Source organism: Nycticebus coucang, chromosome 2 (genome assembly GCF_027406575.1).
Source record: "Nycticebus coucang isolate mNycCou1 chromosome 2, mNycCou1.pri, whole genome shotgun sequence".
NCBI lineage: Eukaryota > Metazoa > Chordata > Mammalia > Primates > Lorisidae > Nycticebus > Nycticebus coucang.
In genome coordinates this window covers 6,102,007-6,125,250 of record NC_069781.1, presented here as the reverse complement: position 1 = coordinate 6,125,250, position 23,244 = coordinate 6,102,007, and the positions used below count along the sequence as shown (strand labels likewise).

Genomic DNA, 23,244 nt, shown 5'->3' with positions numbered 1-23,244 from the left:
CATAATGGACAGTATTCCCCAAATCTATTTGTCCTTGGAAACCTTGCTTCACTGAAGTCTCTAAGGACGGATATCTCTCAGAATACATGGAGAGTAATACTTTTATTCCATGATAAAGTGTTTCTTTATGCAGACAGTCATTTAACCAAGCAAGGGCTTAGACTACACTGTGTCCATCAGAGTCTGGGTGTGGGTTCACAGAGACCAGCAGGACATACTTAGCTGGTAGCTAGAAACCGGGATGACAAGTCTATGAAATTTTCTATGACAAGAAAAAAAATCCAGAAATAGATAACCTCATATTCACCATTTCTCTGGACAACAACTTGACCTGCCAGGTTTTGGTTTGGTTTTGTTTGCTACCTGGGCAATATGTAGGTCACTATGAAAATTTTGAGACAGACCCGTGTTATGGACTATTATCTCACTGCAGGTGGACACCACTGTCCCCTCTGATTCACCTGTGCCAGTCTCAGCTTGCTTGGCTTCTTGGTGCTGGGAGGGCCTCATTTGTTTTCATCCATGTCAATTTTTGTGTATCTCAAAACTTTTGTAATGACCCATGTATAAGGTGTGACATTTCATCCTATCTGTGCTCTGACCATTGGGAAAGTCTTTGGCAACTTTTCCCCACCTGGCAGAGAATTGTGCTTTTCACATAAAAGAGATCCATACTCAGGTGAGACTTAATGTTCATGTCCTGAATCCACTGGACTGGCTAACCATAACCATTCAGAGCATACAGAGCTGAGCAACTTGTTCCCACAATTTGAAAACCAAGCAAGATTATGGAACTGTGGTTTTTTACCCCTGGCTATACATCAGACACACCTCTGAAGTTTGTTAAAAATGTATGTTCCCAGACTTCACCTCTGGAAACTGAGGTCCTGGGCGTCTGTCCTGGAGCCAGCACAGAACTCAGCCAGTGAGTTCTCAAAGTCACTCACTTTGTCAGGTCCTGGTGCCAGCACACTCCACTCACCATGTTAAGTGCTCAGCTCTTCCTAGCTGTTGCCTGTGGTCCCCCCCTCTGTGGCGGGAAGTGGGGTGGGGAGGGGTTTAGAAGAAGAGACACCCGGTGTTCTGCTACTTTAAGAACATCTCTAAGTAGGGTGGCGCCTGTGGCTCAGCCAGGAGGGTGGCGGGTTCAAACCCAGCCCCGGCCAAACTGCAACCAAAAAAAAAAATAGCCGGACATTGTGGCGGGCGTCTGTAGTCCCAGCTACTCGGGAGGCTGAGGCAGGAGAATCGCCTAAGCCCGGGAGTTGGAGGTTGCTGTGAGCTGTGTGACGCCACGGCACTCTACCGAGGGCGATAAAGTGAAACTCTGTCTCTACAAAAAAAAAAAAAAAAGAACATCTCTAAGTAGCTGTTCTGTTTTGGGATGAAATGTACCAGCAGCCAGGTGTGGTGGTGCCCAACTGTAGTCCCACTAAGCTACTTGGGAGGCTGAGGTGGGAGGATCCCTTGAGCCAGGAATTCCAGGCTTATAGGGAGCTATGACTATACCACTGCACTCTAGCCTGGGCAACAGAGCAAGACCTTGTCTTTAAAAACAAACAAAAAACAGCTCAGTGCCTGTAGCTCAGTGGTTAGAGCACTGGCCACATACACCGAGATAGGCAGGTTTGACCCTGACCCAGGCCTACTAAACAACAATGACAACTATGACAAAAAAATAGCTGGGTGTTGTGGAGGGTACCTCTAGTCCCAGCTACTCCGGAGACTGAGGCAAGAGAATCGCTTAAGCCCAAGAATTGGAGGTTGCTGTGAGCTGTGACATTACGGCACTCTAGGGCGACATAGTGAGACTCAGTCTCAAAAAAATAAAAAAATAACTGGCCAGGCACAGTGGCTCACACCTTTGATCTCAGCACTTTGGAGGCAAAAGTGAGAGGATTGTGTGAAGCCAGGAGTTTGAGACCAGTCAGGGTCTCTACAAAACTTTTTTTTTTTTCTTTTTTTGAGAAAGAGCCTCAAGCTGTTGCCCTGGGTAGAGTGTGGTGGCATCACAGCTCACAGCAACCTCCAACTCCTGGGCTCAAGAGATTCTCCTGCCTCTGCCTCCCAAGTGTCTGGGATTACAGGCGCCTGCTACAATGCCCAGTTATTTTTTGGTTGCAGCCTTCATTGTTGGTTGATGGGCCCAGGCTGGTTTTGAACCCGCCAGCTCAGGTGTACGTGGCTGGTGCCTTAGCCGCTTGAGCCACAGGCACCGAGCCTCCCTAAAACTATTAAAATATTAGCTGGGCATGGGGGTACTGCCTGTAGTCCCAGGTACTAGGGAGACTGAGGCAGGAGGATTGCTTCAGCCCAGGAGGTAGAGGTTACAGTAAGCTACTCTGCTACATACTCTAGTTTGCCATAGAGTGAGACCCTGTCTCTTAGAATGAAAGAAACTTGTAACTCCTTCCTGGCCCTGTAGGCAGTTTTGTGTGTCTGGGTGAGGGCAGGATAGTCATCCTGTGGCTCCTGATGCCAAGTGGAGCGTGTGGCATTGTAGGGTGACACTACTCCTGGTGCCTCTCCTTGCTGTGGGGTCTGAAGGCTCTCAGTTCACTTGTTATTGCCCCTGTGGTCCTGGTACAGCTGTTCTGCAGTCTGGCTAGAGACCATTCATGTCAAGCATTCAGGGCAGCTCTGATAAACACATGGACTATTGCACTTGCTGAGCTCTGTAGCAAAGGCAAGAAAGTTTCTGCCTTGTGTGGACAGTGGTCGTGGTGGTAAGGGGTGGATGGAAAAAGATGACAACTTACTGTGGCATCAGCTTTGTTTTGTGTCTCTTTACCTTCACTTGGAAGAGAAAGGCTATTTATTAAAATGTTGCTGGAAAAGACAGATGGACTCAGAGGGGCTTTGGATAGGGGCGGGCTGGGAACAGGTCCCAGTCCCACCACTCTAGCTGAGTGTCTGAATCAGTTACTCCTCTCTGAGCCTCAGTTGAGAGACGACCAGAACCTTCCAGGGTGTAGTGAGGGTGCAGTCAGACTGGATATGCCACACCTTGCAGAATAACAGTAATTATAGAAAGGGCTGCAACAAGCCCATCCTGGGACAGATGGGGCCTGGGAGGTTTCCTGTGTGTGCTTTACTGAGCTAGTGGTGGCCCTTGTCTCTGAGGCAAAATAAAGCAGCTCTGTGTGGGCGCAAGAGGCAACCTGATAGAATGTTCCAGTATGTAGCGTGAAGGTGGACATGGTTTTTTTTTTTTTGTTGTTTGTTTGTTTTGAGACTGAGTCTCAAGCTATCGCCCTGGGTAGAGTGCTGTGGCGTCATAGTTCCCAGCAACTTCCAACTCAGGGGCTTAGGTGATTCTCTTGCCTACCACAACGCCTGGCTATTTCTTGTTGCAGTTGTCACTGCTGTTTTAGCTGGCCGGGGCCAGGTTCAAACCCACCACCCTTGGAATATGGGGTCAGCATCCTGCCCAGTGAGCCATGGGTGCCACCTGGACATGGGTTTGAGCCCTGGCTTTGCTGCGCGCAATGGGTGCTGCGTATGGTCAGAGGCCTCAAGTGGTTGTCGGCATATCCGTGTGAGGTTTGCATTTGCAGGGCCGGCCTCTGAGCACCTGTGGTAATGTGCTCCATTAACAACTTAACAAACTGACGCTCTTCTGGTTTTCTTGCTTCTTTCAGAATACAAATTCAGTGCCAGGTGGACCAAAGTCATGGGCACAGCTGAATGGAAAGCCAGTAGGACACGAAGGTGGTGAGTGTCTAGGTTGGGTGGGAGGTGGGGAGGATGAGTGCCTTCGCCAGACTATTCCGGTTGGGGGTTGGGTCTAGGTACCTAGAAGTTTTGTGGAATCTCTACCACAAAGGGTTAATGTTCCAGGGAACCTTTCACTTTTCCACCCCGGGGTGGAGGTTCTGATTCTATAAGGCTTTCAGTTCTTTTGTTCATTGAATGTCACTGCTGAGACACTGGGTGATGCCCCTGCTATTCTTTCACGTGGCTGTGCCATTGGTGGACAGGCCAGTGTGCACCCACTTCCTCGCTCCCAGAACCTCAGGAAGGAGGTGTTGTGTGGTGGCTCTGGAGTCAGGCTTGAGTTAGAATAAAGAAGCGAGCCTTGGGGGTTGACCTACTCATTTTCAGATCTTACTGCCAAAGCATTCAGAGGGTTATGTGGTATTTGTCACTTGTTGCCCTGTTCTGGTGTCACCTTCCGACTTCTGTGCCATCTCTGCCAGCCAAGGCTGTGCCCCACTTCTCTTTTCGTAGCTTGGGTTAGAAATCCAGCTACTCACTCCTCTGTCCCTGTACCCTTCCACCAGACTGCCCTGCCTGAGAGGACATACACCCATTTGGGCAGAAACCCCTGGAATCAAAGGCACTTGCCCCAGTCTGCAATCAGAAAGGACAACCCTGTCAGCATGCCAAGTAGATTTGAACTCTCTAGCTTCTCCCTGGGAGCTGGGGGCATAGTCTGAATGCTCGTAGCTTCACACTGGGCAGGGCTGCTCGCCCCCCCTCATCAGTTTGGCTGACTTTCCTTCTGTCAGTGAGGTGGGGAATAGGGGCTGTGACAAACCCTTGAAGTACCTGAAAGGGCTACTTTGTATAAAAAGTATTCTTTGCCAGGTGTGGTGGCTTAAGCCTGTAATCCTAGTACTCTGGAAGGTCAAAGCAGGAGGATCACCTGAGATCAGGAGTTTGAGATTAGCTTTAGCAAAAGCCGGGGCTGGATTTGAACCCGCCATCTTTGGTATACGAGCCTGGCGCCCTACTCCTTTGAGCCACAGGCGCCGCCCCCCACAAGGTATATTCTTAAGTGAAAAAAGCACAGAATGGAATGTACAGTATCTCAGCAATTGTGGAAAAAATGAGGGAACAAAATATTTCTGAACAGTGTTTATATGCATTTAAAAAATACCTCTGGGAAGAAACCAACCAATTTTTTGAGGAAGTCAAAGTGGGCAGATGGACACAAGGATGAGACAAAGGCTTCAGTTTACAACATCTTAGGGCTTTTCACTTTTGAATCTTGTAACTGTATTACCCATCAAAAATGATGTAGAAAATAATTCTAAGCTGAGTGCAATGTGACCCGCACTTTTAGCCCCAACCTCCCAGGAGGCTGAGGCAGGGGATCACTTGAGCCCAGGCATTGAGTCCAGCCTGGGTGACATGGCCAGTGCAGCCCCTTAGAAAGGCACTCTGAAGCACAGTCAGAACACTCTGCCGGGATATGAGAGAGGCAGAACCAAGCAGCTCCGAGAACAGGCGTGCTGGGCCCAGGCAGAGTTCAGGGTAAAAGTTGGCTTTGGTTCCCCTGTTTTGCTGGGGCCCCATCAGGGGTGTGGAAATTGCCCATGAATGTTTTGTGGCTCTAGAATTCCAGAAGACTCCTAAATCAACGGACTCTTCTCCAGGTAGGAGGTGGTCTGTTCTGTTTTCACCCGAGTCTCCTGCCACAGTCCCAGTTGACCTGATGTGGTTTGGGCTCTGGTATCAGCTGCTACACCACCAATGGCTTGATGTGTGGCCTTGGAAGAACCCCCCTGATTTTGCTGCCTCAGTTTCTTGTGGCAGAGGATGATGGTGGGTGAACATGGAACATCACAACCTTAGGGATATTGGTGTTTTGGTCTGAAATGTTGCGTTGTACCCTTTATCCTTTTTATCAACAGATGGTAAGTTGAATTCATGACTGTGGAGGCAGAAAAAAGGGATGGAATAGCAGTAATTGGACATGCTGGGCTTTTTCTAATTTCACATAATTGACCATATTTTTAAAATGCAAATTTTCCTATTTGATTCTTGGCAATGACCTTTTAATGTAATGAAGCAACTTTGTGAGTCAAAATCTCCCTTTATAGAGCAGTAGGCCTGTTCTGCAACATTTGGAGATCGTCTCTCAAGTTAATCATTGGTGAATAAAGTGTTCAATTATCAGCTTGATGGGTTTATCTGACCCTGGACCTTTTCATTAAGTGGGATGGCAGGTGAATTGTGCATCTGCAGGGGTCCTGGCTGCAAAACCTGCCTCAGTTAGCAGGTGCTTGAAGCAATGGACTTAAGAATAATACCTGTGCTAGCCGGGCGTTGTGGCGGGCGCCTGTAGTCCCAGCTACTCGGGAGGCTGAGGCAAGAGAATCGCTTAAGCCCAAGAGTTGGAGGTTGCTGTGAGCTGTGTGAGGCCATGGCACTCTACCGAGGGTGGTACAGTGAGACTCTGTCTCCACAAAAAAAAAAAAAAAAAAAAAAAGAATAATACCTGTGCAATCCCTATTAAAGCTCCACTGTCATACTTTAAAGATCTTGAAAAAACAACACTTCGTTTTGTATGGAATCAGAAAAAACCTCGAATAGCCAAGACATTACACAGAAATAAAAACAAAGCAGGAGGGTGGCGCCTGTGGCTCAAGGAGTAGGGCGCCGGTCCCATATGCCAGAGGTAGTGGGTTCAAACCCAGCCCTGGCCAAAAAAAACACACACACACACACAAAAAAAAAAACAAAGCAGGAGGAATCACGCTACAAGACCTCAGACTATACTACAAATCGATAGTGATAAAACAGCATGGTACTGGCACAAAAACAGAGAAGTAGATGTCTGGAACAGAATAGAGAACCAAGAGATGAATCCAGCTACTTACCGTTATTTAATCTTTGACAAGCCAATTCAAAACATTCAGTGGGGAAAAGATTCCCTATTTAACAAATGGTGCTGGGTGAACTGGCTGGCAACCTGCAGAAGACTGAAACTGGACCCACACCTTTCACCATTAACTAAGATAGACTCTCACTGGATAAAAGATTTAAACTTAAGACGTGAAACTATAAAAATACCAGAAGAGAGTGCAGGGAAAACTGGCCTGGGCGATTATTTTATGAGGAGGACACCCCCCCGGGCAGTTGAAGCAGCTTCAAAAATACACTACTGGGACCTGATCAAACTAAAAAGCTTCTGCACAGCCAAGAACACAGTAAGTAAAGCAAGCAGACAGCCCTCAGAATGGGAGAAGATATTTGCAGGTTATGTCGCCAACAAAGTTTTAATAACCAGAATCCACAGAGAACTCAAACCTATAAGCAAGAAAAGAATAAGTGATCCCATTGTAGGCTGGGCAAGGATTTGAAGAGAAACTTCTCTGAAGAAGACAGGCGTGTGGCCTACAGACAAATGAAAAAATGCTCATTATCTTTAATCATCAAAGAAATGCAAATCAAAACTACTTTGAGATATCATCTAACTCCAGTAAGACTAGCCTATATCACAAAATCCCAAGACCAGAGATGTTGGCGTGGATGTGGAGAAAGGGGAACACTTCTACACTGCTGGTGGGAATGCAAATTAATACATTCCTTTTGAAAAGATGTATGGAGAACACTAAGAGATCTAAAAATAGATCTGCCATTCAATCCTATAATTCCTCTACTAGGCATATACCCAGAAGACCAAAAATCACATCACAACAAAGATATTTGTACCAGAATGTTTATTGCAGCCCTATTCATAATTGCTAAGTCATGGAAAAAGCCCAAGTGCCCATCGATCCACGAATGGATTAATAAATTGTGGTATATGTACACTATGGAATATTATGCAGCCTTAAAGAAAGATGGAGACTTTACCTCTTTCATGTTTATATGGATGGAGCTGGAACATATTTTTCTTTCTTTCTTTCTTTTTTTTTTTTATGTAGAGACAGAGTCTCACTGTACCGCCCTCGGGTAGAGTGCCGTGGCATCACACGGCTCACAGCAACCTCTAACTCTTGGGCTTACGTGATTCTCTTGCCTCAGCCTCCCGAGCAGCTGGGACTACAGGCGCCTGCCACAACTCCCGGCTATGGAACATATTCTTCTTAGTAAAGTATCCCAAGAATGGAAGAAAAAGTATCCAATGTACTCAGCCCTACTATGAAACTAATTTATGGCTTCCACATGAAAGCTATAACCCAGTTACGACCTAAGGATAGGGGGAAGGGGGAAAGGGAGGGGAGGGAGGGAGGAGGTGGGCAGAGGGAGGGGGATTGGTGGGATCACACCTGCGGTGCATCTTACAAGGGTATATGTGAAACTTAGTAAATGTGGAATGTAAATGTCTTAGCACAATAACTAAAGAAAATGACAGGAAGGCTATGTTAACCAGTGTGATGAAAATGTGTCAAACGGTCTATGAAATTAGTGTTTGGTGCCCCATGATCGCATTCATGTACACAGCTATGATTTAATAAAAAAAAAAAAAAAAAGAAGAATACCTGTGGGGGCAGCGCCTGTGGCTCAGTGAGTAGGGCGCCAGCCCCATATACCAAGGGTGGCGGGTTCAAACCTGGCTCCAGCCAAACTGCAACAAAAAAATAACTGGTGTTATGGCGGGTGCCTGTGATCCCAGCTACTTGGGAGGCTGAGGCAAGAGAATCGCCTGAGCCCGAGAGCTGGAGGTTGCTGTGAGCTGTGACGCCACAGCCCTCTACCGAAGGCGACAAAGTGAGACTCTGTCTTTAAAGAAAGAATAATACCTGTGGAAAATTGGGATTTAACTGTTTAGGGAGCAAGGCTTATCACACCACACATTGCGATGTGTGCAGTTACTATTATTATTCGGGAGAACTGGACCAATTCCTACTCTGGACCTTAAAATGCAACATTAATTACCTGTTCATCTAAATAACGATGACAGAACCGCTGTGCTAAGTGCTGTATGTAATAGGGACAAGATTATGGAAGGGTCCCTTCTCTAAAGAAGGTTGTGATTTTGAGGAAGGAATGAAAGAAAGAGCAAAGAAACTGTTCCCAGGGTGGTGAGAACAAAATATCCAGGGCTTGAGAGACTTTGTGGAAGATGGTAAACCAGAGCCATTCAGAGGCAGAGGAAGGACAGCTGGAGGAAGAGATATTCATGTGTGTAAATTGGGGGGCAGATGAAAGGGGGTGTGGATTTGGTGGTGGGCGCCAGTAATCCCAGCACTTTGAGGGGCCAAAGCAGAAGGATGGCTTGAGCCTAGGAGCTTGAGGTTGCAGTGAGCTATGATGACACCACTGCACTCCAGCCTGGGCAACAGAGAGCAAGACTCTTGTCTCAAAAAGTAATCTAGATGGGGCAGCATCTGTGGCTCAAAGGAGTAGGGTCAGCAGTGGAGGGGTGTGCTGAAGGCCAGCGCAGGGCTCCCTTAGGGAGAGACCACCTCTGAGCCCCAGCAGGTGGGGCTGGGAACATAGCTGCTGCTGACTTCATCACACTCCACGTCTTTCCTGTTTTTTTGGCAGGTTTAAGGGGCTCAAGCCGACTGTTATCCTTCTCTCCCGAGGAATTTCCGACGCTGAAAGCAGCTGGAGGGCAGGACAAGGCTGGCAAAGAAAAGGGCGTCTTAGATCTGTCGTATGGGCCAGGACCAAGCCTCCGCCCTCAGAGTAAGTGATAGCAAAGTCTGTCTTGGCACTCACTGGAGTACATATAGAACTCCTTTTCTTCAGCTTGGGACCTGTAGCTTAAGCGGCTAAGGCGCCAGCCACATACACCAGAGCTGGTAGGTTCAAATCCAGCCTGGGCCTGTCAAACAATGACAACTACAACCAAAAAATAGCCGGGCTTTGTGGCGGGCACCTGTAGTCCCAGCTACTTGGGAGGCTGAGGCAAGAGAATTACTTAAACCCAAGAGTTTGAGGTTGCTGTGAGCTGTGATGCCTCGGCACTCTACCTAGGGTGACAGCTTGAGGCTCTGTCCCAAAAAACAAACAAACAAAATAACCTCCTCTTTTTCCTGCCCTCTGAGAAGGTTGTGGCACTGCTGGGGGCTCTGGCTGCCACTGGTGTGCGTGGCTCTTGGCCCTTTCCCTGATCTGTGTACCTGTCGGACTTACTGCCTGGCAGTTCTCGGCCTCACTTCTGCCTTTCTTGTCCCTTGGGTTGGCCAGGCCTGTCCCCTTCCCATCTGTCATTCAGTTGTTGGTTCTGCTATGCTGGGTGGTCATGGCACAAGCAGACAAGGGACCAGTGAACTTGAGCTGGTGAGAGCCTGATGGCCAGCCCTCTGCCCCATCCAGCCAAATTAGAATCTGCATATTTTTACACAGTCCCCTGGGGATTGTTACAGAACCAGCCCAGCCCTGGTCTCTGCTGTCCCTTCCTCTTGTGTCTGGCTGAGGGATCTGCAGGACTATGTAACACTACTGCTGGGAGCCCTTTTTTCTTAGAGGCCTTGGGTGGCTTGAGGTTGAGGTATTTAGGAGTGCGATGTTCTGTCTGTTCTAATCAGGGGTGCTAAAGAGGCTACTGTTTTCCAGGCATTTGCTCTGGTGTGAGAGGCTTTCATTTGCTTGTCTTGATTCATCCCCGCAGTTCTCTCTGTGTTGGAACTGATGATACGTATACAGTTGGTGATTTCTGTACAACTCTGCTTAAGACACAGCTGCCTTTTAAGTAGCCTACATGGGGCCATTTTGTTATAACTTTAATCTGATTCTTTAGGACAAGAATTGTATCTAACTAGATGAAGCGTCTAGAATCAGTTTCATCTCCTCTTTAGAGAAGGTGAGGAAACATGGTCAGAGGGTGATCTTGGCTCGCCCACGATCACACAGCAAAGGGATTGGAGAGCCAGGGCCAGACTCAGGGCATAGCTCTTGTCCTGCTTCTCTTAAGGGTCATGTAACTCAAGGACCTTACGTGCCCCAGCTCTTGACTGAAAGTTGACCGAAAAGTGAGTCTTTTGGCTCATCCGATCTGTTGGCCTGTAATCATTCCCACCAGATCTTACCGCATTTGGCAGTGGGAAGCATCATGGAAAGGTCTGCAGGTTTCAGCCTATGAGCTGCACAAGCACCCTACAGCCCAACTGGAACAACAGTGCTTTGTTCTTCTGTGAACGGGTGTCAGGGGGAATCCCTTTGTGAAAGGTGCCACTGCTGGACAGAGTCGGAAGACACTGCGTCAGGAGTTCCCTCCAGTGCTCTTGTGTCCTTGGCTGCTGAGCAGTGTGGGGCTGGGTCAGGGATGACTCCAGACTGTTGGTGAGGGCTATCTTCCTTTCTCCGGGTCGTGAGATCTGCAGGTGTACACCACACTCGCCTTCCCTCTGTGTAAGTCTCCTGTGTCTCTCACAGTCATCCTCCCCCACGTAAGCTCGCACCTGTTGGCCAGGCGTCCACCCCCAAACTTCTCTGTCAGGCGTGACACCTAGTCACCTTTGGGTTTTTCGTTTTTCTTTTTCCTTTTCTTTCTTTTTTTTTTGGTGAATGAGGGGGTCCCTTGACCATCAGAACCTCATGCAATCCCTCCTCCCCCTCCTCTTCCCTCTCCCCTTTGCCCCCTTTCAATTTCCAGATGTGACAAGCTGGAGGGAGGGCGGTGGGCGAAACATAATTTCTGCCACGTCTCTGAGCGCCTCCCCAACTGAGCTGGGCAGCAGGAACTCGAGTGCGGGAGACGGAGCCCCCTCCTCGGCATGCACCAGCGATTCTAAGGACCCCTCTCTCCGCCCGGCTCAGCCTGTCCGAAAAGGGGCTTCACAGTTCATGGGAAATGTATACCACCCACCTACATACCATGACATGCTTCCTGCTTTTGTAAGTCTTCAGAGTGTACTTTTTTTTGCCCATGAAGTTGGATTGTTCATGTCCAGCAGAACCTAGTACAAGTGGTTGAAAATCCACCTTGAATTCTCCCTCCTGATTTCCTACTTTGCCCTGATACCCCACTTTTGAGGTTTGCATTAGTTTTGCATTTTCTCTCCCCCCCTTTTCAAATCTTAAGTGCTTTATCTCCTGGAGACTTGACTTCTTTCCTGGTGATGTGGATATTATTTTAGCTTTGGTTCTTTAGAAGGAGAGGCAGGTATTCCCTGACACAAATCCCCAAATCTACTTACCGACAGTAGGAAAGGAATGGGGGAGATGGTGGAGGACTGATTAGGAAACCCCAAGACTTTCCTGTTGCTTTTTCCCATTTCCTACTTTCCAAAGCAAATTTTAACTTTAGTGGGACTTGGAATTTAGGCCATTACCAGAAAATCCTATTCATTGATGTTATGTTTCAGATGTGTTCGCCACAGTCATCAGAGAACCAGGGTACAGTGGAACGAGGCTCTTTTCCCCTTCCTCAGCTCCGCCTTGAACCCCGTGTTCCTTTTAGACAGTTCCAGATGAATGACCAAGATGGGTAAGACCATTGCATTACAGTTACATGTATAGTCTCCTGGCGATGAAGCTGGTTAAAGATAATGGACCAGTGTATGAAAGGGTTTTATCTCCTGGAGACCACAGAGAACTTAAAAACCAACTCTACCCCAGTGCTCATGGTGTGGGTTGGATTTAGAGCTGAATGAGAGATTGAGTTCTGATTTAAAGTTCCTGGCAGAGTACAAGTTTTAGCCTGTGCTTGTGGCTGCCCTAAACATCAGCAATGAGCGTATAAAACTGTAGGACGAGGCAGAATTTCTCTCTGAGATGTATTTGTTAGTTACATGTTGCCTTTAAAAGGAAATGACAGAAATATTAAACACAAACCCGTGCAATGTAGAAGTTTATGGAAAATTATTTGATTTTGCTTCTCATCGATATGTTGGACATGAGTCCATCATCATCTTTACTTTTTCTCATCAGAAAAGAAAACAAGCTGGGGACGGCTCGGCCTCTCCGCCCACTGAGGCAGCTGGTGGAACGGGCGCCACGGCCTACCATCATCAATGCAGAGAACCTAAAGGGTCTCGATGATCTGGACACTGATGCTGATGACGGCTGGGCAGGTGGGTGTGGTGCTTCCTTCTGGGCAGACCCAGTGTGTATTTTGGTGATCGAGATCCCTTGACCTTCAGAACCTCATGAAGGACAAGAACGAAGGTGCAAGGCCAGGGAAGCAGCTCCGATGGCCTGCGTTTCTCCTCATCTGCAATCAGGCCAGAGGTTACGAAGCCCTTACTTCATTTTGGTCTCTGGTCTTGATCGTAGTGTGTTAACTTTTTTCCTGAAGTTTCAAAGGCTAGAAAAATGATGTTAACTTTTTTTTTAAAAAACTATCAATGGTGGGCCGGGCGCGGTGGCTCAAGCCTGTAATCCCAGCACTGTGGGAGGCTGAGGCGGGAGGATTGCTTGAGCTCAGGAGTTCGAGGCTTGTCTGAGCGAGAGTAAGACCCCGACTCATGAAAAAAATGGAAAAGCCCAGCCGGGCGCCGCAGCGAGCGTCTGTAATCCCAGCGGCTTCGGAGGCTGAGGCAGCAGGGTGCCCACAGCCCGAGTCTGAGGTTGCAGTGAGCTACGACGCCATTGCCCTCTGCTCAGGGCATAGGGTAGAACTGTGTCTCGACAAAAAAAAACAAGGAAAAAAAAAAACTATCAATGGTGTGAAATTTAAACAAAGCAACATAATAATCAGTTCCCAGCTACCCATCACCTGGCTTTAATAAATACCAGCGTTCTGCTGTTCTCTTTTTCTCTGTTTGTTTGTTTTTAAGAGATGGTCTCACTGTGTTGCTGTGTTGTCCAGGCCAGAGTACGGTAGCTATTCACCAGTGCAGGTGTGATGGTAACTCACTGCAGCCTGGAGCTCCTGGGCTCAGGTGATCTTTCTGCCTCCACCTCCTGGGTAGTTGGGACTGCAGGTGTGTGCCGTTGTGCCTGCTCGTTCTGCTATTTTTATTTCTTTTTTTTTTTTTTTTGTAGAGACAGAGTCTCACTGTACTGCCCTCGGGTAGAGTGCCGTGGCGTCACACGGCTCACAGCAACCTCTAACTCTTGGGCTTACGCGATTCTCTTGCCTCAGCCTCCCGAGCAGCTGGGACTACAGGCGCCCGCTACAACGCCCGGCTATTTTTTTTTTTTGTTGCAGTTTGGCCAGGGCTGGGTTTGAACCCACCACCCTCGGCATATGGGGCCGGCGCCCTACTCACTGAGCCACAGGCGCCGCCCTATTTTTATTTCTTTATCTCCACTTACTCCTCACCTCCAACATGATTATTTCTTTTGTAATTCCTTTTGTTGTTTTCAGGTAAATTTCGATTACATTGAAAACCAGACATCTTAATTGTACAATTTTTTTTTTTTTTTTTTTTTGAGACAGGGTCTCACTATGTCCCCCTTAGTAGAGTGCTGCAGCGTCACAGCTCACAGCAACCTCAAACTCTTGGGTTAAGCTATTCTCTTGCCTCAGCCTCCCCAGTAGCTGGGACTACAGGCACCTGCCACAATGCCTGGCTATTTTTTGTTACAGTTGTCATTGTACAGTTGTACAGTTTTTGTTACAGTTGTTTTAGCTGGCCTGGACTGGGTTCAAACCCATCAACCTTGGTGTATGTGGCTGGTGCTGTAACTACTGTGCTACAATTATATAATTTTGACAAATGGATATATGTGTGTCTTCCTGTATTGAGATATAGTACATTTTGCCCAAGTGTATGCTGCTCTTCAGATTAACTTTACCATAGGTGAGTTTTGCCTGTGGTTGAATTTGTAACAAATGGATACAGTGTCCTCTTGTGTGATGTTTTTGATATTCATGAGTGTTACATGTATCAGTTGCTTTTAGTTGTTGAGATATGTTCCGTTGTATCAATATGCTGTAATTTACTTTTTACTGACTTACTCAAAAGCCCCATTGTAAATAATAATTTTCTTTCTCTCTGGTAGATATCTAGAAGTGTTGGGACAAAGGGCCAGGTGTGATTAAGTATGCAAGAGTGATAATGCTCTCCTTTCCCTACTGAATTGCTTTGGCACCTTTGCCAAAAGTCAATTGACCACTGGCTCGGCACCTGTGGCTCAAGCGGCTAAGGCTCCAGCCACATACACCTGAGCTGGCAGGTTCAAATCCAGCCCGGGCCCCCTAAACAACAATGATGGCTGCAACTAAAAAATAGCCAGGCGTTGTGGCAGGCACTTATAGTCTCAGCTACTCGAGAGGCGGAGGCAGGAGAATTGCTTCAGCCCAGAAGTTGGAGGTTGCTATGAGCTGTGATGCCATGGCACTCTACCCAGGGCAACGGCTTGAGGCTCTGTCTCAAAAAAAAAAAAAAAAATCAATTGACCACAAAAATGTTGGTCTATTCCTGGACACTATTTGTTGCCTTGATCTATTTGTTTATCCTTGTGCCAATACTACACTGTAAGTTTATACTAAATCTTAAATTTAAGTAGTGTAAATTTTCTCACCTTTTTCAAGATTGTTTTGATGATTCTAAGTCTTTTAAATTTATATATAAATTTAGAATTGACTTGTTAGTATTTACAAAGAACCTGCAGGCATTTTAGTTAGGATTCTGTTAACTCTATGTCAGGATAAATGTGACATCTTCGTTGTGAATCTTTAGGTCCCGGAGCCTAGGGGATCTCTTTAGTGGGTCTTTCATTTCTCTCTGCAGTGTTTTATAGTTTGCTGTTTAGAGGTCTAGAATGTCTTCTATTTAATTTAGTTAGCACTGGGTGGCACCTGTGGCTCAGTGGGTAGGGCGGCAGCCCCATATACCAAGGGTGGCAGGTTTGAAACTGGCCCCGGCCAGCTAAAACAGCAGTGGCAACTGTGCAACAAAAATAGCTGGGTTTTGTAGCGGGCACCTGTAGTCCCAGCTACTCTGGAGGCTGAGGCAAGAGATTCTCTTAAGCCCAAGAGTTGTAGGTTGCTGTGAACTGTGATAGCACTGTACTCTACTGAGGGCGACAGAGTGAGATTCTGTCTCCAAAAAAAATAATAATTTAGTTAGTACTTTAGGGCTGGGTGTGGTGGCTTACATTCACAGTTTGTTACCTGGGAGACTGAGGCAGGAGGATGACTTGAGCACAGGAGTTTGAAGTTGTAGGGAGCTGTGATTCTCCCACTATACTCCAACCTGGGTGACAGAGTGAGACTCTGTCTCTGAGAAATAAAATTTTGAATATTTTATGGCTTTTGATGACTGTTGTAAATAGCATTTTTTTTTAGAGACAGAGTCTCACTTTGTTACCCTCAGTAGAGTGCTGTGGCGTCACAGCTTATAGCAACTTCAAACTCCTGGGCTTAAGCGATTCTCTTGTTTCAGCCTCCCTAGTGGCTGGGACCACAGCCACAACGCCCGGCTATTTTTTGGTTGCAGTTTGTCTGGGGCCAGGTTTGAACCTGCCACTCTCGGTATATGGGGCTGGCTCCCTACCCACTGAACCACAGGCACCTTCCAATAGCATTGTTTTTTGTTTCAACAGTTTGCTGTCATGATGATGAAATACAATTGAATTTTATGAATTAATCTTATACTGGGCACTTTGCTAAATGCACTCATTGGTTTTACTAGTTTTTGTTGGCTTCTTTAAGAGTATTCTACATAAACCATCATGTCACCTATATAAATAAGGACAGTTTTACATCTTGGTCAGATTATATGCTTTTTTTTTTGGAGACAGAGTCTCACTTTGTCATCCCTGGTAGAGTGCTGTGTGTCATAGCTCACAGTGACCTAAGACTGTGGGGCTCAAGTGATTCTCTTCCCTCAGCCTCCTGAGTAGCTGGAACTATAAGCGCCCACCACAGTGCCAGGCTACTTTTTTTTTTTTTTGAGGCAGAGTCTCACTATGTCGCCCTCAGTAGAGTGCTGTAGTGTCACAGCTCACAACAACCTCAAACTCTTGGGCTTAGGTGATTCTCTTGCCTCAGTCTTCCATGTGGCTGGGACTATAGGCGCCAGCCGTATGCCTGGCTGTTTTTGTTGCAGTTGTCATTGTTGTTTAGCTGGCCTGGGCTGGGTTTGAACCCTCCAGCTTCTGTGCATGTGGCGGATGCCGTAATCACTGTGCTATGGGCGCTGAGCCCTGGCTATTTTTTTAGAGACAGGGTCTCATTCTAGCTCAGGCTAGTCTTGAATTCGTGGGCTTAGGCGATCTGCCCACCTCAGCCCCCTGACAGTGCTGGGATTATAGGCATGAGCCACTACACCCAGCCTATGCCTTTTATTTATTTTTCTTGCCTTACTGTATTGTGCTACTTGTAGTACAATACTGCATTCAAGTTCAGTCTTTTTTTATGTTTTCATCGCTGCATTCAGTGTTAGCCAGCTGTAAGTTTTTCAGGGATACTCAGGCTGCCTTCTATTTCTAGTTTACTGAGTGTTTTGGTGTTTTGTGTGTTATGAATGGGTGTTGAATTTTGTTAAGTCTTTTTCTTACATCTGTGATCACATGGTTTTTCTTCTTTATTTTGATAATACAATAGGTTGCATTTATTTATTTATTTTAATGTTAAACCAACCTTACATTCCTGGAATAAATCCTACCTTTTTATATGCCTGGATTCAAATTTTTTTTTTTTTTTTTTTTTTTGGTGAGACAGAGCCTCAAGCTGTCACCCTGGGTAGAGTGCTGTGGCATCACAGCTCACAGCTGACCTCCAACTTCTGGGCTCAAGCGATTCTCCTGCCTCTGCCTCCTAAGTAGCTGGGACTACAGGCGCCCACCATAATGCCTGGCTGTTTTTTTATTGCAGCCGTCATTGTTCTTTGGCGGGCCTGGGCTGGATTTGAACCTGCCAGCTCAGGTGTATGTGGCTGGCGCCTTAGCTGCTTGAGCCACAGGCACCAAGCCCAAAATGTGGTAGTATTTTATTAAGGTTCTTTCATGAGGGATGTTGGTCTATGATTTTGTTTTATTTTACTATCTTTGTTGGGTTTTAGTATACTGGTTATGCATTAAATGGGTTGGTAATGTTCCTTCCTTTCCTATCTTCCAGTGCCCAAGATGGGTATTATTTCTATTTCAACAGCTTGATAGAATTCACCAGTGGGGATCTCTTTCTGGAATTTTTTTTTTCTTTTTAAGGCAGTCTCACTCTCTGCCCTGGGTAGATGCTATGGCATCATAGCTCATAGCAACCTCAAACTCCTGGGCTCAGGTGATCTTATTGCCTCAGCTTCCCAAGTAGATGAGACTTCAGGCACCCACCATAGCACCTGACTAGTTTTTCTATTTTTCTTTTGAACACAAATGAGTTAAAAGAAAAGCTGAGGCGCCCTCGGTAGAGTGCTGTGGTGTCACAGCTCACAGCAACCTCAAACTCTTGGGGTTAAGTGATTCTCTTGCCTCAGCCTCCCGAGTAGCTGGGACTATAGGCACCTGCCGCAACGCCCTGTTACTTTTTGGTTGCAGTTGTCATTGTTGTTTAGCAGGTCTTGCCTAGGCTGGAACCCACCAACTTCAGTGCATTTGGCCGGTGTCCTACTCACTGAGCTATGAACCTAGTTTTTCTTTCTTGTTTTTGAAACAGAGCCTCATGCTGTCACCCTGGGTAGAGTACCATGGCATCACAGCTCTCACAGCAACCTCCAACTCTTGGGCTCAAACAAGTCTCCTGCCTCCGCCTCCCAAGTAGCTGGGACTACAGGCACCCGCCACAACACCCGGCTATTTTTTGGTTGCAGCCATCATTGTTTGGCGGACCCGGGCTGGATTCGAACCTGCCAGCTCAGGTATATGTGACTGGCATTGAGCCACAGGCACGGCCAAGCTGTTTTTTTTTTGTAGAGACAGAGTCTCACTGTACCGCCCTCGGGTAGAGTGCCGTGGAGTCACACGGCTCACAGCAACCTCTAACTCTTGGGTTTACGCGATTCTCTTGCCTCAGCCTCCCGAGCAGCTGGGACTACAGGGCGCGCCACAACGCCCGGCTATTTTTTTGTTGCAGTTTGGCCGGGGCTGAGTTTGAACCCGCCACCCTAGGCATATGGGGCCGGCGCCCTACTCACTGAGCCACAGGCGCCGCCCACCAACCAAGCTATTTTTGTTTGTTTGTGTGTTTTTTTGAGACAAAGTTTCACTTTCTCGCCCTTGGTAGAGTACTATGGCGTTATAGCTCACAGCAACATCAAACTCTTGGGCTTAAGCTATTCTTTTGCCTCAGCCTCCTGAGTAGCAGGACTACAGATGCCTGCCACAACACCTGGCTATTTTTCTTTTTCTTTATTTTTTTATTGCGACAGAGACTCGAGTTGTAGCCCTGGGTAGAGTGCCATGGCATCATAGCTCATAGCAACCTCCAACTCTGGGGCTCAAGTGATCCTCTTGGCTCAGTTTTTCTATTTTTTAGTAGAGACGGGTGTCTTGCTCTTGGTCAGGCTGGTGTCAAACATATGAGATCAAGCAATCCACCTGCCTCGGCCTCCCAGAGTGCTAGGATTACAGGCGTGAGCCACTGTGTCCGACTTCGAGCTATTTCTAGGGACGGGGTCTTGCTTCTGGTCAGGCTGGTCTCAAACCTGTGAGACTGAGTAATCCACCCACCTTAGCCTCCCAGAGTCCTAGGATTACAGGGGGTGAGCCACTGTGCCCAGCCTTTGTGTTCGTTTTTTAAAAGTGATTATTTAGGCTGTGGGTGGAGGCTCACATTGTAATCTCAGCACTTGGGAGGCTGAGGCAGGAGGATTACTTTGAGTCCAGGAGTTGGAGCCCATCTTTAGCAAGCACAGTGAAACCTTGCCTCTACAAAAGATAGAAAAATTTGGTGAGGTGCAGTGGGTAACCAGCACTCTGGGAGGCTGACGAAGGAGGATTACTTGAACTCAGGAGTTAGAGACCTGCCTGAACACAAGTGAGATTTCATCTCTACTAAAACTAAAAAACAAAAGATGATTAGACCAGTGTCATGTCATGTACCTGTAGTCTCAGCTACTTGGGAGGCTAATGCAGAGGAAATACTGGAGCTCTGGAGTTTGAGGCTGCAGTGAGCTACCATGATATCACTGTACACTAGCCTAAACAGCATAGCTAGCCCCTGCCATAAAACAAACAAAACAAAAGATTATCTTGTAGATAGCATATACTTGTAACTTCATTTTCATCAGTGCCTAACTCTGCCTTTTAATTTGATTGGGTCTTTAATGTTACCTTTTTTTAAAAAAGATATGATTCATATACATTTTCATATAATATAATATTGACCCTTCTAAAGTCTGTTTTATCCTATATTCACAAGATTGTGCAACTATCACTAATACCCATTTCCAGAATATTTCCATCACCTAAAAAAGAAACCCCTGCCCCTATTAGTAAGCATTCTGTCCAACCCCAAGTCCCTCTGGCCACCACTAATCTACTTTCTATCTCTAGGTATGTACATTTTCTAGACATTCCATGTAAATGGAATCAGGCAGTAGGGAGCCTTTCATGGCTGTCTTCCTTCCCTTAAGACAGTGTTTTCAAGGGTAATCATGTTGTAGCATGTATTCTTTTTTTTTTTTTTTGCAGTTTTTGGCCGGGGCTGGGTTTGAACCTGCCACCTCCGGCATATGGAGCTGGCGCCCTACTCCTTTGAGCCACAGGCGTGGCCTGTAGCATGTATACTTATCAGTTCTTTTTTATAGCCAATAGTATTCTGTTGTGTGGCTCCACCACATTTTGTACAACCTGCTCCTCACTTTCTGCTGCCTGAACCTCTCAGGGCTGGAGAGCACTTGGAGCTAAGTGGTAACTCACATTTGAGTTCTTACTGGTGACATTTCTGTACTTCCAGGCTAGACTCCTGTCTGGCTTCTGCCTGCTTTGTGGACTTTCTTGTGCCTTGATACACATTTTTAAAATATTTTGTTCAGATTTTTATTATTTATTGACAAGGCACGGTGACTCATGCCTGTAATCCTAGCACTCTGGGAAGCCAAGGCTGGTAGATTGCTTGAACTCACAAGTTTGAGACCAACCTGAGCAAAGCAAGACCCCATCTCTTCTAAAAGTTGAAAAACTGAGGCAAGAGTATTGTTTGAGCCCAAGTTGGAAGTTGCTGTGAACTATGATGCCATGGCACTCTACCCAGGGTGACAGCTTGGGATTCTGTCTTAAGAAAACAACAACAATAGACTTATTTAATTTTAACTTTTTTTTTTTTTTTTTTTTTTAGATAGAGTCTCACTCTGTAGCTCCTGAGTAGAGTGCTGTGGTGTCATAGTGCTGTCATAGACAGCAACTTCTAATTCTTGGACTTAAGCACTCCTGCTGTCTCAGCCTTACAAGTATGTAGGACTATAGGCACCTATCACAATGCCTGGCTAGTTTTTCTATTTTTAGCAGAGGCAGGATCTCGTTCTTGCTTAGGCTGGTCTCAAACTCCTGAGCTTAAGCAGTCCACCTGCCTCAGCCTCCCAGTTGTGCTAGGATTACAGACATAAGCCACCGCACTTAACCTTTGTCCAGATTAAAAATTGGCATCTGTGGGAGGGCCAGTCTGACCCTGCTACTTTGCTCATACCAGAAGCCCCCGCTGCCCTTCACTTGTCCTAGTGCAGGCAGCTGCTGGTGTGACCCCTCTTCTCCCTTGGGGTGCTGTACTTTCCAACAGAGGGAGGCTTTCCCTGGTGCCTGCCCCAGGTACCCCGCTAACATTCCTGTCTTCTCCTCATTCCTCCTGGCCCCTCTTATTGTAGGCCTCCATGAAGAAGTGGACTATTCTGAGAAATTGAAGTTCAGTGATGATGAGGAGGAGGAAGAAGTTGTGAAGGACGGCAGGCCCAAGTGGTAAGCTCCCTGCCCCTGCTTCCCGCATTGCCCCAGTCTCGCCTGTGCTCCTTGGTAGCTGCTGTGTGCTAGTCCCTGTGCCACGTGCATCTCCTGGTTTCCACAGCAACCTCAGAGGGCAGATGTTGTTTTCCATTTTACTTGGGTGACAGCTGCTGGGGGTAGCTGCGAAGGAGTGGAGCTAGGATTTGTATGAGGCACGCCTGGGTCCTGTGCTCAGTGAACCTCTTACCTGTCTTGCCAGAGTTTCCTGAGCGAGTTATCCAGCCAACCTCCATGGATGTTTGTGGGTATCAAGCCCCAAAAGACTTCTTCGGTCAAGCAAGTTTGGGAAACCACCTGGGGTCAGCTTCCTTCTACTGGGAGGTCTCCCAGAGCCTCTAGTATGCTGAAGTATGCTGGGGATGTGGGCGCAGCCATGCATTGGAATTGAGCTGCATTGCCCAAACTCATTTGATCACTGAAATCTATGTTTGGATCATTTCATTCACTGCTTTACTGAGTGCCCTTTGGGAAGTAACTGCATTGTGCTCCAAGCCTTCCAGGTTGTTTTTTTTTTTTTGTAGAGACAGAGTCTCACTTTATTGCCCTCAGTAGAGTGCTGTGGCATCACAGTTCACAGCAACCTCCAGCTCCTGGGCTTAGGCGATTCTCTTGTCTCAGCCTCCCGAGCAGCTGGGACTACAGGTGCCTTCCAGTTTTGATAGTAGTATCAGTAGGGTCAGCCGGCCCCAGCCAAAAACTGCAAAAAAAAAAAAAGATATGATTAATGTTTTATGTTTTATATTGTTTAGTAGATACTCATACTTTGTCAAGTTACTTTTTTTTGGTCTATAAGTGACTATTTATACAGTCAGGTCTTCGAATCTGCTTCTTGCTGTTATTTCCTCTTTCACTTCAAAGCTCCTGCAGTCCCCTCTTCTGGAAGGAGCTGGTGATGATCTTCTGCTCCTCTTTTTTGTTATGATACACAACAAATGAACTAGTTGAGGTTTGTATCGTTTATTTCCATGCAGTTCAGTTTCATCCAAAGCTCTGGATGCAGTTCGCTAAACTTCAGAAGTGTGACCTAGGATTTATCCTTTTTTTTTTTTTTTTGTAGAGACAGAGTCTAACTTTACTGCCCTCGGTAGAGTGCCGTAGCGTCACAGCTCACAGCAACCTTCAGCTCTTGGGCTTAGGCGATTCTCTTGCCTCAGCCTCCCGAGCAGCTGGGACTACAGGCGCCCGCCACAACACCCAGCTATTTTTTGGTTGCAGTTCAGCCGGGGCCGGGTTTGAACCTGCCACTCTCGGCATATGGGGCCGGCGCCCTGCTCACTGAGCCACAGGTGCCGCCCGTGACCTAGGATTTAAATCAAAGGCAAAGACATAAAATTTTATGGACTCATTGGAGTAGTAGGACACTTCATTTCTTGTCTCTTTCAGCTAATGTGAATTCACATTAGGGAATTAGACTTGGGATTTGGGTCCAGCTTTGTTACTGGCATGACCACGGTCACCTCATACTCAGAGTGCCCAAACTGCTTCCTCCTGAAAGGAGCTCTTTACTGGTATCTCTGAGCTGATTGATGACATCTAGCTCTGAGATACTCACTATAAGCTTGCTTGCTTTCTTTTTCTTTTCTTTTTTTTTTTTTGAGACAGAGTCTTACTTTGTCACCCTAGGTAGAGTGCAATGGCGTAGTTCACAGCAACCTCAAATGGTTGGGCTCAAGCGATTCTCTTATCTCAGTTTCCTGAGTCGCTGGGACTACAGGTGTCCACCACAACGCCCGACTATTTTTAGAGATGAGGTCTCTATGCTCTGGCTCAGCTTTGGCCTCCCAGGGTACT

General features: G+C 46.8%; 1 protein-coding gene across 20 annotated transcripts in view; it reads left to right on the top strand.

Annotated features, from left to right (window-relative positions):
• PRRC2B (proline rich coiled-coil 2B) overlaps positions 1-23,244 on the top strand; it is a 109,852-nt gene that overhangs the window by 48,161 nt on the left and 38,447 nt on the right. For 19 of the 20 annotated variants that reach the window (XM_053559266.1, XM_053559243.1, XM_053559236.1 and 16 more), the window contains exons 5-10: positions 3,642-3,714; positions 9,226-9,369; positions 11,282-11,523; positions 11,994-12,115; positions 12,559-12,701; positions 21,318-21,408. In XM_053559266.1, the coding sequence (XP_053415241.1) occupies positions 3,642-3,714; positions 9,226-9,369; positions 11,282-11,523; positions 11,994-12,115; positions 12,559-12,701; positions 21,318-21,408 (815 nt within the window). Of the gene's footprint in view, positions 1-3,641; positions 3,715-9,225; positions 9,370-11,281; positions 11,524-11,993; positions 12,116-12,558; positions 12,702-21,317; positions 21,409-23,244 lie in introns of those variants that run through there. The other variant, XM_053559283.1, reaches the window with a different exon arrangement.